This window comes from Microcaecilia unicolor, chromosome 3 (genome assembly GCF_901765095.1).
Source record: "Microcaecilia unicolor chromosome 3, aMicUni1.1, whole genome shotgun sequence".
Lineage (NCBI taxonomy): Eukaryota > Metazoa > Chordata > Amphibia > Gymnophiona > Siphonopidae > Microcaecilia > Microcaecilia unicolor.
In genome coordinates, this window is record NC_044033.1 from 64,147,235 (window position 1) to 64,164,857 (window position 17,623).

Sequence of the window (17,623 nt, forward strand, 5' to 3'; positions counted from 1 at the left end):
AAAACTTTTTTATTTTTGCTGGGAGAAAAATTTGCCGTTTCCTGGGCCGACGCGGATGTCAACCCACATGTGAAAACAAGCAGCCTGCTTGTCCTCTGAGAAAGAAAGGTACTATAAAGCTCTTGCATGTTGAACAGCTTTCTAGAGCAGCATACCACACACAAGCAGGTGAATATCATGAGGATTTACAGTGGGGGAAATAAGTATTTGATCCCTTGCTGATTTTGTAAGTTTGCCCACTGACAAAGACATGAGCAGCCCATAATTGAAGGGTAGGTTATTGGTAACAGTGAGAGATAGCACATCACAAATTAAATCCGGAAAATCACATTGTGGAAAGTATATGAATTTATTTGCATTCTGCAGAGGGAAATAAGTATTTGATCCCCCACCAACCAGTAAGAGATCTGGCCCCTACAGACCAGGTAGATGCTCCAAATCAACTCGTTACCTGCATGACAGACAGCTGTCGGCAATGGTCACCTGTATGAAAGACACCTGTCCACAGACTCAGTGAATCAGTCAGACTCTAACCTCTACAAAATGGCCAAGAGCAAGGAGCTGTCTAAGGATGTCAGGGACAAGATCATACACCTGCACAAGGCTGGAATGGGCTACAAAACCATCAGTAAGACGCTGGGCGAGAAGGAGACAACTGTTGGTGCCATAGTAAGAAAATGGAAGAAGTACAAAATGACTGTCAATCGACAAAGATCTGGGGCTCCACGCAAAATCTCACCTCGTGGGGTATCCTTGATCATGAGGAAGGTTAGAAATCAGCCTACAACTACAAGGGGGGAACTTGTCAATGATCTCAAGGCAGCTGGGACCACTGTCACCACGAAAACCATTGGTAACACATTACGACATAACGGATTGCAATCCTGCAGTGCCCGCAAGGTCCCCCTGCTCCGGAAGGCACATGTGACGGCCCGTCTGAAGTTTGCCAGTGAACACCTGGATGATGCCGAGAGTGATTGGGAGAAGGTGCTGTGGTCAGATGAGACAAAAATTGAGCTCTTTGGCATGAACTCAACTCGCCGTGTTTGGAGGAAGAGAAATGCTGCCTATGACCCAAAGAACACCGTCCCCACTGTCAAGCATGGAGGTGGAAATGTTATGTTTTGGGGGTGTTTCTCTGCTAAGGGCACAGGACTACTTCACCGCATCAATGGGAGAATGGATGGGGCCATGTACCGTACAATTCTGAGTGACAACCTCCTTCCCTCCGCCAGGGCCTTAAAAATGGGTCGTGGCTGGGTCTTCCAGCACGACAATGACCCAAAACATACAGCCAAGGCAACAAAGGAGTGGCTTAGGAAGAAGCACATTAGGGTCATGGAGTGGCCTAGCCAGTCACCAGACCTTAATCCCATTGAAAACTTATGGAGGGAGCTGAAGATGCGAGTTGCCAAGCGACAGCCCAGAACTCTTAATGATTTAGAGATGATCTGCAAAGAGGAGTGGACCAAAATTCCTCCTGACATGTGTGCAAACCTCATCATCAACTACAGAAGACGTCTGACCGCTGTGCTTGCCAACAAGGGTTTTGCCACCAAGTATTAGGTCTTGTTTGCCAGAGGGATTAAATACTTATTTCCCTCTGCAGAATGCAAATAAATTCATATACTTTCCACAATGTGATTTTCCGGATTTAATTTGTGATGTGCTATCTCTCACTGTTACCAATAACCTACCCTTCAATTATGGGCTGCTCATGTCTTTGTGAGTGGGCAAACTTACAAAATCAGCAAGGGATCAAATACTTATTTCCCCCACTGTACATTCTGCAGTCCTCAGAGATCACCCACTACAGATAAGTAGGGAGAAGGGTAGTTAGTGGGTTTCCCCAGGGCTCTGTGATGGGACCGCTGCTTTTTAACATATTTATAAATGACCTAGAGATGGGAGTAACTAGTGAGGTAATTAAATTTGCTGATGACACAAAGTTATTCAAAGTCGTTAAATCGTGGGAGAATTGTGAAAAGTTACAAGAGGACCTTACGAGACTGGGAGACTGGGCGTCTAAATGGCAGATGACGTTTCATGTGAGCAAGTGCAAAGTGATGCATGTGGGAAAGAGGAACCCAAATTATAGCTACGTCATGCAAGGTTCCACGTTAGGAGTCACGAACCAAGAAAGGGATCTAGGTGTCGTCGTTGATGATACTTTGAAACCTTCTGCTCAGTGTGCTGCTGCGGCTAAAAAAGCAAATAGAATGTTAGGTATTATTAGGAAAGGAATGGAAAACAAAAATGAGGATGTTATAATGCCTTTGTATCGCTCCATGGTGCGACCACACCTCAAATACTGTGTTCAATTCTGGTCGCCGCATCTCAAAAAAGATATAGTGGAATTAGAAAAGGTGCAGAGAAGGGAGACGAAAATGATAAAGGGGATGGGACGACTTCCCTATGAGGAAAGGCTAAAGCGGCTGCTACTACTACTACTACTACTTATCAGCTAGGGTTCTTCAGCTTGGAGAAAAGGCGGCTGAGGGGAGATATGATAGAGGTCTATTATTAAAATAATGAGTGGAGTTGAACGGGTAGATGTGAAGCGTCTGTTCATGCTTTCCAAAAATACTAGGACTAGGGGGCATGCGATGAAGCTACAATGTAGTAAATTTAAAACGAATCGGAGAAAGTTTTCTTCACTTAACATGTAATTAAACTCTGGAATTCGTTGCCAGAGAATGTGGTAAAGGCGGTTAGCTTAGCGGAGTTTTAAAAAGGTTTGGACGGCTTCCTAAAGGAAAAGTCCATAGACCATTATTAAATGGACTTGGGGAAAATCCACTATTTCTCGGATAAGCAGTATAAAATGTTTTGTACATTTTTGGGATCTTGCCGGGTATTTGTGACCTGCATTGGCCACTGTTGGAAACAGGATACTGGGCTTGATGGACCTTTGGTCTTTCCCAGTATGGCAATACTTATGTACTTAAGTAATTTTATTATCTCTGGGGACAAGCAGGACAGCAAGTCCTCACCTATGGGAATCTCTAACACAGTGCTTTCTCAACTCAGTCCTCGGGGCACACCCAGCCAGTCTGGTGTTCAGGATAGGCACAATAAATATGCAAAGCTAGATTTGCATGCACTGCCTCTTTGGCATGAAAATCTCACTCATGCATATTGGTTGTGGATATCCTAAAAACCTGACAGGCTGGGTGCACCCCAAGGAGTGGGTTGAGAAGCACTGATCTAGTTATTACCAAGAGCATAAGGTCAATTCGGCTTGTGTGTTATTGAGACATGCACGGCGAAAAGAGATCAACGCCAAGAAAAGTGGCACAAAGAAGAAAATATAAGGAGTCAGCTGCAGACGTACCACAGGAACACTCTTTAAAATGTAACAATGTAGACTTTTGTATCATTTAATAAAGTCCACATTGTGACATTTCAATGGATTTCCTGTGGTCTATATTCTGCATCCATGGCTGATCCTTGTTTCTTCATATTGAGACATGCCAAGGGTTTATATGGATGGTCATATGGCCTAACAATCTCAATACATCCTATGCTGACATCTGCTGAACTTTAATTCTTGCACAACGGATACCAAGGTGGTAATCTTTCCTTCTGGAAGAAAGACTTCTAAGTGGTGTTGAGAAGAACTTCTATAAATCCCAACTGAAATAATCATTAGGGTTCATCAGGAAAATGGTTCAAGCTCATTAACACCTAGATGGGTTTGTTCACTGATTCTATGACCCTCTCCTATGCTGTATTCTTGACCAGCTAATTATCCAGTCAAGGAAACATGTGCACTCCCAGGTTAAGCGCACTGCTACCATGACTAGTTATTTTGTGAATACATACGTTACTGATGCTAGGTCAAAAGAGCAGTACATAATAGCTTTCTATTACAAATCTGAAACCCAGATGTATGTAGATGTAGGCTTCAAGAGTCTGACCATGATACTCTCTGATGGTCAATCTGGTGGGTATTTTAAAGGCAGAATTTGCATGCATTCTGACTTATGCTTAGAATCCATGTTTCTCAGGTTATACTGGGCCAATGATTTGCATAAAACTTCAGCCTTTCTCTGACAGGAAGGTTCTCTCTGGAACCAAAACTGGAATACTGAATTAGGCTACGTCTCCATGGATCCAATCAAAATGCCATCTCAGGCTTTGACTGGGGTGATCTGGCTGTGGTTTTAGGGCACTTGGTCGTCTGGGTTGACTGCAAGGTCCTTGCTGTTGGCAGGCTAGAGGAAGCAGAAATAAACATCGAAAGCTAATCAAGAAATGTATTAAGTTATGTCCAATAAAAAAGGTACCATCTTATTTTCTTTTCCATGTTTTATTTTGTTTGATTTCTATTGATAACCTTAAGAGTGGACTAACACAGCTACCACACCTCTCTACTTTGACTGATAAAAAAGTGTCTCCTTGGGACTCCTGGAATATTTGGAAGGTAGATCAGAAACACTGTAGAGAAAATCAGATGCTGGGCACATTGGTCTTTGATTTGATCCTCAAAGAGATTATTTTCCTTGCCACTGAGCTTTCTTTTATGTCATACTTAAACTCAGAAGCATGCAGCCAAGAGAGTCTTTGGGCACCAATACTGATAGCACAGATGTAGTATCTAAAACATCCTAAGTTGATCTGACCATTTGTTTTCCCAATCCTTGCCTCAGTTGACTAGTGATCTAAGCTTCTCTTGAGGGAGAAGAGACAAATCATCTTCCCTGTATGAAACGTTTCACATATATTCACCCAAGAACTGATATGAAGCTACAAGGGAAGTGAGCAAAGTATTTTGGAACACCTTTTGCCCAAGAAGGTCCAAGGTATAAGCACCCTCCCAAGGATAAGAAAGCATAGGTTTCTGAACTCTTGGCTTTTTTGAGCACAGATACGTCCATCACGGACTGGTGTGGTGGTGGTTTATCAAGTCAAGGAGCCTTCTGGACTCTACCTGTTGCATTCTTGGCATAACCCACCACTGTCTAGCAATATTTATTTATTTTAAACATTTATACCCCACATAACACTAAGCGGCTTACAACAAGATAAGTGGTTTCTGTCATGAAGTAAAGTTATCTAATCCTAAGGATATACAGAGCAAACATATTACAAGTCTTGCTTTCTAACACTGACATACTTATGATTTCTGCCACGAACTTCATAACCTGAATCAGCTCAATAATAGATATTTTTTCTGTTTGGCCAATCTAAAAAAAAAAAGGAGGAGGGGGGTAAATCCATCCACTGAGCAGAAGTACATGATCAGTAATAAGCAACAGACAATTAACTGGAATTTAAGGCGGATTTCCACACTTTTGTTCTGTGAAACGTGGTGCCCTTACCTTTCAGATATGGAAGGTGCTGGAATACTTCCTCAGCCAAGTGTGGAAGGATAGGTGCAAAGGATCGCACGACTGCATCCAAAGTCTCTGCTAGCACTGTCTGGCATGAGCGCCTCTTGGGGTTCTTTTCCTCTTCACAGTAAAGTCTTTTTTTTTGGGGGGGGGGGGGGAGAGGAGGTTGAGAAATTAGACAGTATCATTCGGAGGTTAAAAAATAACTTACTATCCAAATTTCCTGTCTGCTGATGAAGGGATATCAGTGGCAGAGAGATAAGAGTCTTGTTTACTATCAGCCTGGCATCTCCAGTATTCCTTGGTAGTTCAGACTGGCTATCTCTGCCACTCTTTGTCGCTCTGTCTCTTAAGCAAAATGCCATGGTTATCTTCATTTAACTTTTAAAATTTTAGCTCTAGCCTTTTTTTTCTGTGTATTCTTTAAAATGTCTTTAGTGCCCATAGCACCCCATGTGATTTTTGCTATACAAAATGACCAAGGAAAATAAAGTCTTCCCCCTTATCTAAACATCTGCCTTAGAGACAATGTGCCTGGATAGATCAGATCCTCTTTCTCCTGCCTCTCCAACCCCCTAGCCTGCACACAAACCTGACAGCATTGGTGGACAACCAGCAAACACGATGAAGCGCTAGGCCCTAACAACTTAAAAATCCTTTTCTATTGAAAAAGAGAGAGATCAACAGCACCAGAATCTCCATTTTAATGCTTTATTTCTTTCCTCCAGAAAGCACACAGTGCTGTACAGCAGTGGTACATAGCTGCAGTTTTCTACTTGGCCAGTGGATAGCACCTGCAGACAGCAACATCTGTAAGGCTTCCTGGTTACGATGTGCAACAGAAGAAACAAATCTCCACAGAAATATGTAACATAGTAATATAGTAGATGACGGCAGAAAAAGACCTGCACGGTCTATCCAGTCTGCCCAACAAGATAAACTCATATGTGCTACTTTTTGTGTATACCCTACTTTGATTTGTACCTAGTCATACAAAACAGAAAGATGACTCGAGAAGTGGACGACGCTCCAGATAAAAAGAACTGTTTATTGATGGGTGAACAAGACTCGACACAAGGTTGTAAAGACATCTAATTACAATAACTGATCAATGTCCTTTGGAAACAGTATTAGTTCAAATAATTGTCCATAGATATCCTTCTTTTGAGATAAAATTAATTATTCATCTATAGATATTGTTCATTTAATTCATGTTATTATTATTGTGTCAAAACTTGAACTACTTTGTTTATGTTATTTTTAATTCTATTTTTATGTTATTTATTGATTTTATATGTTGTTTTGTAAATAGACTCCTGATGCAGGCCTCATAGGCCGAATCACAGCTATGTCGAGTCTTGTTCGTCCATCAATGAACAGTTCTTTTTATCTGGAGCGTCATCCACTTTTTGAGTCATCTTCGCTGTTTTGTCTGAGGCTTCCTGGTTACAACATGGAATCAGAGGTTTGCAGTGATACATCCTACTCCTTTTCATGACATGTAGAGATTCTCAAGTCATCCCTATCCGCCCAAGGTGACAGTTTAAAGTACAGATTCAGCTCTGGTTCTGGACACAACACACAACATTAACAGTACTGCTAATCTAAAGATGCAACTGTGAACAGGATCGAGTTCTATAGCAACAAACACTGCAAATTGCATGAAAAGATAACTGTTGCACATACCGGTCTCTGATGATGCTGAAGTAGAAGCTAGACAACTCCCTGTTAACCAGTGTCAGCAGTAAACGGGTCACTTTTCCAAAGTCATACTCCTTGTATGCATCAGTAACCTGTACGGAAATACAGAGTGGCACACACACATCACACCACTTTTACAATAAACTCACAAAAATCACAGAGCCCCCCCCCCCCCCAAATCAATTTAAATAATGTGCTATGACAAGCAACTATAACTCTTACAGTTGTACTGTTCCTCCACTGCCCAAGTTATGATCTGAACAATTTGCCCATGGTCACACAGTGAATGCCGAATAGGCCAGGCTTAAACGTCAGTACAGTAAACATGTCATGAGACTTTCAGCCAAACAAACAGCATGTTTTCCATCTCCTCACCTTGCTGGAGTAGTCCTGTAGTAAGTGCAACATGTACTGGTCTATTACGTACATCTCAGTGTTGGAAACGGCATCAGTTTCTGATTTGAAACCTCTTAGGTTTCCCAACATAAAACGTAATGTATTCCGAAGCTGTCAACCAAAACACACAAATGCCTGGGTGTTATAAAACACTCACATCTGAATGGGAAGCAGACCTTTGGCTAGGGTATGTAGACCACTGACTACTAATGGCCACCGTCCCCAGTCAACCATCAAAACGAATGGTAAGTCACCTTGTTGATATCGTTTCTGGCCAAGTCCAGCACTGCAGGTCCAATTGAGACGTCCATGAAGACATTGGCCTCAGCCACCCACCAACGCAGAACATCAGCACCATAAGATTTCTCCTTAGTTTCGTCCTACACAAGGAGAAAGACAGACTTACATCAAGTGGTCTTTTTTTTTCTTCAAATTTCATGGCACTTTAAGTTTGCTGCATTCTTGGGGCAAACCAAATTATATTTTGCACAATTCTCATCTCCCTGGCTCTTTTGTACCTTTTTCTTTTTTATCCTGTTTGCACCTCATTCTGACAACTTCAACGTAATGTTTGAACATGTACGGCCAGCGGGTCTTGCAGGATTACAAGGTCCCAGGCATTCAGACATCAGATTGAAGCTGGCAGGGGAGGTACATGCAGGTAAGAAATGCTGCTCTCCTCTAGTCAGTGGGAAGATAAAGTTACCAGATTTGTTCCCTGCAGTGCTAGCAAAGAGCATTAGTGGGAACTTGGGAAGAGAAGTATGGTGAATATTACTCAAGGAAAACATTATAGTAATCAACTCTCAAAATATACCTAAAAAGTAAAACATTCTTGAAGCTCAGCTACCAAAAAATATTTGGGACCTAATACAAAGCTTAAATGCTGGCAGATAAGTCTTTTATACACAAAGATTAATTATACACCAGATAATTTTTTTTTTAAGAAATCCAAGTATTCCCAATATTCAAATTCTATAAGGGAGATAGTTCAGACACTAATCTGGACATAATGCCCAGGATATTTCATGCTGATGACTTGTTAATATGCTCTGTCAAGTAATACAATAATTTCCAACTGTTGGTCTCTCTCGATCATTCTCTGGTTTTTTCTTTTCCAGTTCTCTCTCTGAAGAGCTTTTAGATATCCCTTCTGAAGGAAACACTGACACCAGTCTCTCTTCCCTTTATTCACCTACTTCTCTTCCTACCTGCTCTTCTTTCCCCTCCATTCCTCATCCCCTTCCTCTTACATTAACTTTCAGAATCCCTCCCACACAATAATCCCCCAGCCCTATCAAGTCTTCCCTCTCCATCCCAAGTTCTTTTCTCTCTCTCCATATCTATACAGAACCCAGTCCTCTTATCCTCTCCTTTCATCCTGGTACCCTTGCCCTCCTCCTCTATTCAGTGTTCTCTCTCCCTCATTTCCCAATCTTCTATGTCTCCCCTTCTTCCTGCACCCTCTTCTCAAGTCTCTTTTCTCTCTTTAGTCCCAAGTCATTGCTCTACCTCCATATTCCTAGTATCTGGTCCTCTCTCTCCATTGCTCTTCCATTATCCAGAGTCCTTTTCCCCCTTCTCCTCTCCCCTCACCCCTAGATCTGGTCCTCTCTCTCTCTCTCCTACCTGCATCCTGCTCTAGGGTTTGGTCTCCTCTTCCCACATCCTCCCCATGATATAATACAGTATTTTTATTCTGCACTTACTTTATAAAGATTCAATACAGCGGACAAGGTAAAATTAGTCCTAACCTGATAATTTTCTTTCCAACAGATCAATCCAGAGACTTGTGGGTTATGTCCGTCTACCAGCAGGCGGAGATAGAGAGAACGCCAGAGGCCCGCCACATGTGGTCCTGTGTAGCCACTTACACCTCAGTATTCTCTCTATCTAGCAGGTGGTGGTCATAACTGTGCAGCTCTGGATGGATCCGGCTCCTAGTACTCTCTGAGGATCTGGTTGAGGCCTATTCTGGGCATTTGAGGTACACTCCTGGTGGTGCCAGGTCCCTCCCTACCTCCCCCCAATGTCTCTCCCCTCAATTCCTGGTGAAAACCTGCTGGCTGTCTCTCCTGCCTCTTTAAAAAAAAAAAAAAAAAAAAAAGTGAAACAGCCTCGAGGTAAGCAGAGTAATTTCTGGGCTTGGAAGGACTCCTCATAGACCCGTGGGTCGGCGGGAGGAGTGAAAAAGGGAGGGAGTGAGAGGCTCCATTGTAAGGATGTTCGGCAGCACGTCTGTGCCCTCGGAGGCTGCGAAGCGCTGCTCCCGGTGTGGGAACTGGCGAGCAGCATCGGTAGAGTGCGAGGCGTGTATTCGTCGAGCGGCGCTGGAAACGGAGTGCGTTTCAGCCTCTCCTGGTAAATCGGATGGCGGGGAAGTGTCGGGTGCTGGTTTGGTGGAATCTCTGGGTCCATGTTGACTTGCGCGCCGGCGGGCGCCATTTTTTCTGAGTTCCCGGGTACAGACAACGTGGCGCTCGAAAATGTTTCTTCAGCTCCCGCTTCAGGCTATGATCAACTGTTAGGTGCTTCGGAACTGGTGAGTGGCTCAGTTGCAGAGCCTTTCTCACCTGAATTTGTGCTTCTTATGCACAAGGCTTTTATTTTAAAATGAGCTTGGATTGACCTGTGGGACGCTATGGAACAAGAATTAATCAGTACAACCTTCTGAGAATATACAAAGTTCTTACTTAAGCTCTTAATCTCCCAAGAATTTACTGAACAAGAAAGTTTTTAATTTCTTTTTGAAACTAGTAGGACTGTATATTTAATATGTTAATAATGAGATTAACACGTTAAACTTTTAACTTACATTAAAAATTTTAATGCAATTAACTGTCATTTCTCCCCCACACACAACCATCTAAGCATTGCTCTGTCTCACCCCTCCCCCATATTCAGCTTTGCCCCATCTTTTCCCCTGTTTTCTCCCCCTCCCACTAGTTCATTTTATGTGGTCTGAACTCTGAACCTCCTGCACTGACCCACTGCTTCTGTTAGTCTTCACAGCTGTGGCAGGCACCAGTAAGCAGATGCAGAGTAGTTCCCCTCTGCATGCTGCCGCTGGCCAGGGGTGTAGCCAGACTTCAAAGTGGGAGGGGGCCAGAGCCCAAAGTGAGGAGGGCACATTTTGGTCCCCCTCTCCGTCACCCCCCACCCACTGCTCTCGCGTCCCCTTATGTCATTTCCGACATGTTCGTTTTAATGAAATTGAGCATCCATGCATAATCAGTTTCACTAAAATGTGCATGCCGGATGTGAGGGGAACAAAGAGCAGGGCAGGAAATGCAGTGGCGCCAGAAACCAGCGTTGACATGTTGAGTGCATTTGACATGGTGGACCACCAAATCCTACTAAGAATACTCAGAGGGAAGATCTCTCATGGATGAAGGGATTCCTGACCACCAGGTCATACCAAATAAAGTCAAATTCAGTAATCTCCCCACCTTGGAAAGCGGAATGTGGTGTCCCACAGGGCTCACCACTTTTACCCACATTATTCAACTTAATGATGATCCACTAGCCAGGTCCCTATCAAAACAAGGCCTCAATCCTTTCATATACACAATTTATATCCCTTTCAAAAATAATCCATCAGAAATCACCTCCGATATCATTCTAGGATCACCGTGGATCCGATATTGGGATTCTGCTTTCTTGGGAACCACAGGGCCAGACAGAGGGGCGGACCAGTTTCTCATAAGGACTTCCTTCAGTACCTTATGGAGAGGGATTGTCACAGCCTCTTTAGGTGGAGAATAATAATCTAGGACTTCCAGCATGTCAGACCTGGGCTCATTCTCAACCTCCACAGGGAAAGGAATAGCTGTAGCCATTTCCCGGACAAAAGAGGAAAAAGAAAGACTCTCTGGTGGAGATAATCTTCTTTCCAGCGGAAGAGAAGGGTCAGCTGGAATCCCAAAAGACTCATCGGAAGAGAAGTACCTGGGATCTTCCTCTGATTCCCAAGAGCGCTCCTGATCAGTGTCAGATGCAACCCGAGTGAAAGTACTCTGACACTGGATCTGTCTCGACGCCAAGGAACGATGTCCTCCGTGGCGATGTCAAGAAGTCGATGCCCAATCCGACTGTGGCGAAGCTCCCTCCACCAATGTCAAAGGAGAGTCGACCTGGGTGGCAGATGCTGCAGGCGGCACAGCAGTCAGAGACCTTACCACAGGTGAAGGGCCAGGCACCGCTACAGCAGATGACAGAGAGGGCGCAAGCACCCCCCACATCGAAGCTGATTGTCGCAGTAAGCCTTCCAGATGTTCTGGAAACAAGGCCTGGATACGCTCGTCGAGAGCCGCCATCGGAAAAGACTGTGGGGGTCGGTGGAACAGGCGGTGTCAGAATCCGTGGAGGCTCGGGAGCAGGTACCGGGCTGCTAGGAGACCGACGCATCTGCACCTCCTGTATCGAGGGGGAGTGGTCCTCTTGGTGCCGACGCTTCTTGGGTACCGACTCTCTCGACGCTGCGGAGCTTGCGGTACCGTGCGTCGAAGGAGAACGATGATGGTGCTTCTTAGCCTTCGCTTGACGCCTGTCATCGAGACTCCTCAGTCCCGATGAGGAAGACGTGGAATCCTCACGTCTCCTCGGGGCCAGGTCCAACGAAGGTCGGTCCAGGGGGGCCTGCCTAGCAGGAGGCCTCGAGACAGGTGGAGACCCACTCAACGCCTCACTGCTCCCAGCGCGAGTTGGTCTCTCAGCAGCCATTACCTGACTCCTTGACGTCGATGGCCCTGTCGACACAGACGCCCTTGGAACTGATGTCAAAGGACCAGACCCGGCTCCAAAAAGCTTCTCTCTTTGAGCCTCTCGAGACACTTGAGTCCGTTTCTTCATACAAAGACACAGACTACAAGCAGTTGGGCTATGGTCGGGCCCAAGGCACTGGATACAACAGGCGTGGGTATCGGTACCTGAGATGGTCCAGTTGCACCGAGCACAACGTTTGAAGCCGCTGGGTGTCTTCGATGTCATGGAAGAAAAAATGGCTTCGGCGAAATCAAACGACGCGATTGTGCCAAGAAGAAAAAGCACAAAAAAGGGAAAAAACCCGACCGAGCGGCCCAAAGGCCGGCTGCGTCGAAAAAGAAAGGAAACTTAAAAAGTGGACAAAAAAATAAGAAATACAGGGAAAAATAAACTTTTTTTCCCCCAATTGTCTAACAATTGAGTAAAAAAACAAAAAGGCATGAAGAAAACCATGAAGAGAAGTTCTCTTCCTGGGCCAAACGGAGTGCAGTAGAAAACACTGCCGCACCTAACTGCGGTGAAGAAAGAACTAGAGAGGCACATTCGCGGTTCATGTTGCTCACGCGACAGAACATTCCACAAAGTTTTCTTTATTTTGCTTGCAAAATGTTTACTGGTTCCTGGGCCACCGCGGACGTCGACTCAATTGTGAGAACTAGCAGCCTGCTTGTCCTCGGAGAAATGTGGGATACAAATGCAATAAATAAATAATGTAATGTTCCACCTCCACCCAAAATCTTAATATTTATTTAATTTATTATATTTAATATAAATTTATGAACCAACAAATAAAGGAAGATTCTTTGCACCAATCAGCATATTCCAGTCTCTCATCTTATCATCATCAGTCCATTTTAATCCATTTAATTTTTTTTTCAAAATTATTAATAAAATCTCCAAACTTTTCAATCAAATTCCATAAATTACTTGTCTGCTTTATTCTGCCACTGCATCAGAACTGCATATCCTTTCTATGGGCCCTAAAGTGACTGTGCGGTTTAGCAACTCAAGGTAGTGGTCAACAGAGCTCACTCTGACGACAGAGGCATTACCAGTGCTGTGTCATAGGATTGATCCTTGGTGTATTCTTTTCAACATTTTTGTCAGCAATATCAATACAGGGCTATCAGGAAAAAGTTGCTTTTTTTGTTGATGCCAAAATCTATAGTGAGGTAGATACCCTGAAAAGCATGGAAAACATTAAGAGAGATCTAGTGAAGCTACAGGAATGGTCTAGTGTTTGGCAACTTAAATTTTTAGCATTAAATCTTATGCTTCAGGGTCATGCAACTGTGCTGCAGAAATCCAATGAAGCAGTACAAAATAGAAGGTGAAGTTCTTGTGCAGAAGAGCAGAACCTCTGGTAGATTGTATCTGAATGACAGTAAAAAAAATCTGGATACTTGGAGAGGAAAGGTCAGAAGGAAAAAAGGTAATGTTGCCTCTGGGTAAATATTTGATGAGAACTGTGTACATTTCTGAAGTATGCACCTTCAAAACAATACAAACTGGATAGCGTTGGACCAGAAGGTGACTACCAAAATGATTAACAGTGTCATAAAGAACGTGTGTACAGACTTAAAGATCTAAACATATATAGCCCAAAGGAAATGGGGAGATATTTTATTTATATATCAACAAATCATTTTTCTAAGGTGATATATATGAATTAAAACAAAATATTAAAAAATGCCTGTCATAATATAAATTTCATACAGCTCACAATTAACTCATGGCCACTAGTCACTAAAATCTAATTAAAATAGGCACCAGAACGTAACAAATCTAAAATCTGCTTTTATCTTCAACCATTAACAAGCAGCAATTTATTCTGGTATCTACAAGCCCTAAAATAAAACTGTTTCAAACAGCCACACCTTACACAATTTATTAACGGTAAGATCACAGTTTCCCACCACTGAGGAGTCAAATATGGAAAGATTTGCTTATGAGTGTCTTTGTACTCAATTCATCAAGACATAGCTGCAGTAAATCATAACCTCAAACCCCTGATTCATATAAAGCAAAGTTATTTACCTGTGGCGGGTGTTCACCAAGGACAGCAGGCTAATCATTCTCACAACTGGGTGATGCCATCAGATGGAGCCCGATGCGGACACTGCCCAGTGCTTGGTCTCTTTAAGATGCCTTTGGCATCATCCCACCTTACATGCTCAGGTGCCTTCCCACCCAACGTGCGAGCATGGGATGAGCAGGCTACTGACATTGCTGGAATTCGCTGCCAGAGAATGTGGTAAAGGTGGTTAGCTTAGCGGGGTTTTAAAAAGGTTTGGACGGCTTCCTAAAGGAAAAGTCCATAGACCATTATTAAAATGACTTAGGGAAAACCCACTGCTTATTTCTGGTATAAGCTGCATAAAATGTACTGAACCGTTTTGGGACCTTGCCAGGTATTTGTGACCTGGATTGGCCACTGTTGGAAACAGGACACTGGGCATGATGGACCTTTGGTCTGTCCCAGTGTGGCAATACGTATGTACTTATGTAAAAGATAACTCAAAGGAGAGGAGGGAGAGTATGTGAGAATGACTGACCTGCTGTCCTCGCAGAACACCTGCTACAGATGAGTAATTTTGCTTTCTCCAAGGACAAGCTGGCCCAATGTATTCTCACATGTGGGCATCCCTAGCTACCAGGCTCACTGAAAATAACAATGCCAGGACAACAGGGACTCAAAATGTCGAGGCATTGAAGCCAATTAACCTGAAACTATATACACTGGTTGTGAAGGTGCAGCCTGGAACAGAAATAACGGGCCTAGGAGGGCGGAATTGGATTCTAGACACCAAAGATTCTGCAGTACCTACTGACCAAACTGGCTGTCACTCAGGCATTCTGCTAGAGGCAGAAGGAATATGTGAATATGTGGACTGAAGACCACATTGCAGCCTCGGCAGATCTCTTCAACAGAGGCTGACCTCTGGTGGGCTACCGACATAGCCATGGCTTTGACACCGTGAGCTGTGACATGACCCTCGAGAGTCAGCCCAGTTTGGGCATAGGCATAAAGAGATGCAGTCTGCCAGTCAATTGAGCAAGATGCATTTGCTGATGGCTTCCCCATCCTGTCTGGATTAAAAGAAACAAAGCTGGGTCGACTGTCAATGGGCTTTAGTCTGCTCCAGATAGAAGGCTAAAGTTCACTTGCAGTCCAAGGTGTGAAGTGCAGTTTCACTAGGACAGACATGCGGTTTTGGGAAGAATGCTGGCAGAAGCTAAGGCTCGCTTGCAGTCCAAGGTGTGAAGTGCACTTTTGCCAGGGTGGGCATACAGTTTTGGGAAGAATGTTGGCAGGATGACTGACGGATTAAGATGGAACTCCGACACTGCCTTAGAAAGGAACCTGGGGTGAGTGCGGGGGATACTCTGTTATGATTAAATTTTATGTAAGGTGGATCCGCTAGTAGGGCCTGAAGCACACTGACTGCCACCAAAAATAAGACCTTCCAAGTCAGGTACTTCAAATGACAGGAATCAAGTGGCTCAAAGGAGCTTCCTTCAGCTAGTGAGGGCGACACTGAGATCCCATAACCCAGTAGGAGGCTTGATTGGGTGTGTGTGTGTGTGTTGGGGGGGGGGGGGGGTTGTCAACAGCAAACCTCACATGAAGGGAACAACTAGTGGCTATCCAAAGATGGACTTTCCCCCCATATGGTGATGAAAAGCACCAGTTGCACTGAGGTGAACCTGTACAGAGTTGGTTTTTAAACCAGACTTAGAGGTGCAGGAGGTACTCAAGTAGCTTTTGTGCAGGGCAAGAGAGAACCTAGGGCCTTGCTCTCACACCTAACTGCAAACCTCCTTCTTTTAATGGAGTAACTCCTCTTAATGGAATCTTTCATGGAAGCCTGCAAGACCCTGGAGACAACCTCTGGCAGGCTCATGGAGGCAAAGTCTAGGCTCTCAACATTCAGGCTGTGAGAGCCAGGGACTGGAGGTTGGCATGGAAAAGAGTGACGAGGGTTGGAAAATACTCCAATCTCCTTGGTTATTCCGAGGATAACTTTAGAAGAAGAGGGAACCACACCTGTCTCAGCCAGAATGGGGCAATGAGGATCATAGTTCTGCTGTCTTGCTTGAGTTTCAGGAAAGTCTTCTCTATCAGAGGAATGGGAGATTACGCATACAGAAGATCTGTTCCCCAATGAGGGGGAAAGGCATCTGCTGCTAGTCTGCTGTGTGATCTGGATCTGAAGCAGTACTGAGGGACTTTGTTGTTAAGATGAATGGCAAAAGATCCACCGAGGGGGTGCCCCACTCTCAGAGGATCTTGTAGGCAACATCCAAGTTGAGAGACCATGTGTTTCGTTTGTTGCATGACCCTGCTCAGCCTGTCTGCCATACTTTTCTGTTTTCCTGCCAGATATGCGACTCGGAGCACCATGCTGTAACTGGTGGCCCAGGTCCACATTCCGACAGCTTCCTGACCCAAGGGGTAGGATCCCATTCTCCCCTGCTTGTTCACATGGCAACCTGGTTGGAGGAGTGGCCTAGTGGTTAGGATGGTGGACTTTGGTCCTGGGGAACTGAGTTCAATTCCCACTTCAGGCACAGGCAGCTCCTTGTGACTCTGGGCAAGTCACTTAACCCTCCATTGCCCAATGTAAGCCGCATTGAGCCTGCCATGAGTGGGAAACCGCGGGGTACAAATGTAACAAAATAAATAAGTACATAAGTAATGCCACACTGGGAAAAGACCAAGGGTCCATCGAGCCCAGCATCCTGTCCACGATAGCGGCCAATCCAGGCCAAGGGCAACTGGCAAGCTTCCCAAACGTACAAACACTCTACACATGTTATTCCTGGAATTGTGGATTCTTCCCAAGTCCATTTAGTAGCGGTTTATGGACTTGTCCTTTAGGAAACTGTCTAACCCCTTTTTAAACTCCGCCAAGCTAACCGCCTTCACCACGTTCTCCGGCAATGAATTCCAGAGCTTAATTACGCGTTGGGTGAAGAAAACTTTTCTCCGATTTGTTTTAAATTTACTACACTGTAGTTTCATCGCATGCCCCCTAGTCCTAGTATTTTTGGAAACCGTGAACAGACGCTTCACATCCACCTGTTCCACTCCACTCATTATTTTATATACCTCTATCATGTCTCCCCTCAGCCGTCTCTTCTCCAAGCTGAAAAGCCCTAGCCTCCTTAGCCTTTCTTCATAGGGAAGTCGCCCCATCCCCGCTATCATTTTAGTCGCCCTTCGCTGCACCTTTTCCAATTCCACTATATCTTTCTTGAGATGCGTCGACTAGAATTGAACACAATACTCAAGGTGCGGTCGCACCATGGAGCGATATAACGGCATTATAACATCTTCATACCTGTTTTCCATACCTTTCCTAATAATACCCAACATTCTATTCGCTTTCCTAGCTGCAGCAGCACACTGAGCAGAAGGTTTC

The 17,623-nt window shown here is 44.4% G+C and overlaps 1 protein-coding gene across 1 annotated transcript in view; it reads right to left on the reverse strand.

Moving 5' to 3' along the window:
* The window catches only part of IARS2 (isoleucyl-tRNA synthetase 2, mitochondrial), a 229,425-nt gene that overhangs the window by 9,928 nt on the left and 201,874 nt on the right, over positions 1–17,623 (reverse strand). The window contains exons 17-20 of the mRNA XM_030196012.1: positions 7,688–7,813; positions 7,413–7,544; positions 7,023–7,129; positions 5,325–5,470 (exon numbers count right to left, since the gene is read on the reverse strand). Coding sequence (XP_030051872.1) covers positions 5,325–5,470; positions 7,023–7,129; positions 7,413–7,544; positions 7,688–7,813 — 511 coding nt within the window. The remainder of the gene's footprint in view (positions 1–5,324; positions 5,471–7,022; positions 7,130–7,412; positions 7,545–7,687; positions 7,814–17,623) is intronic.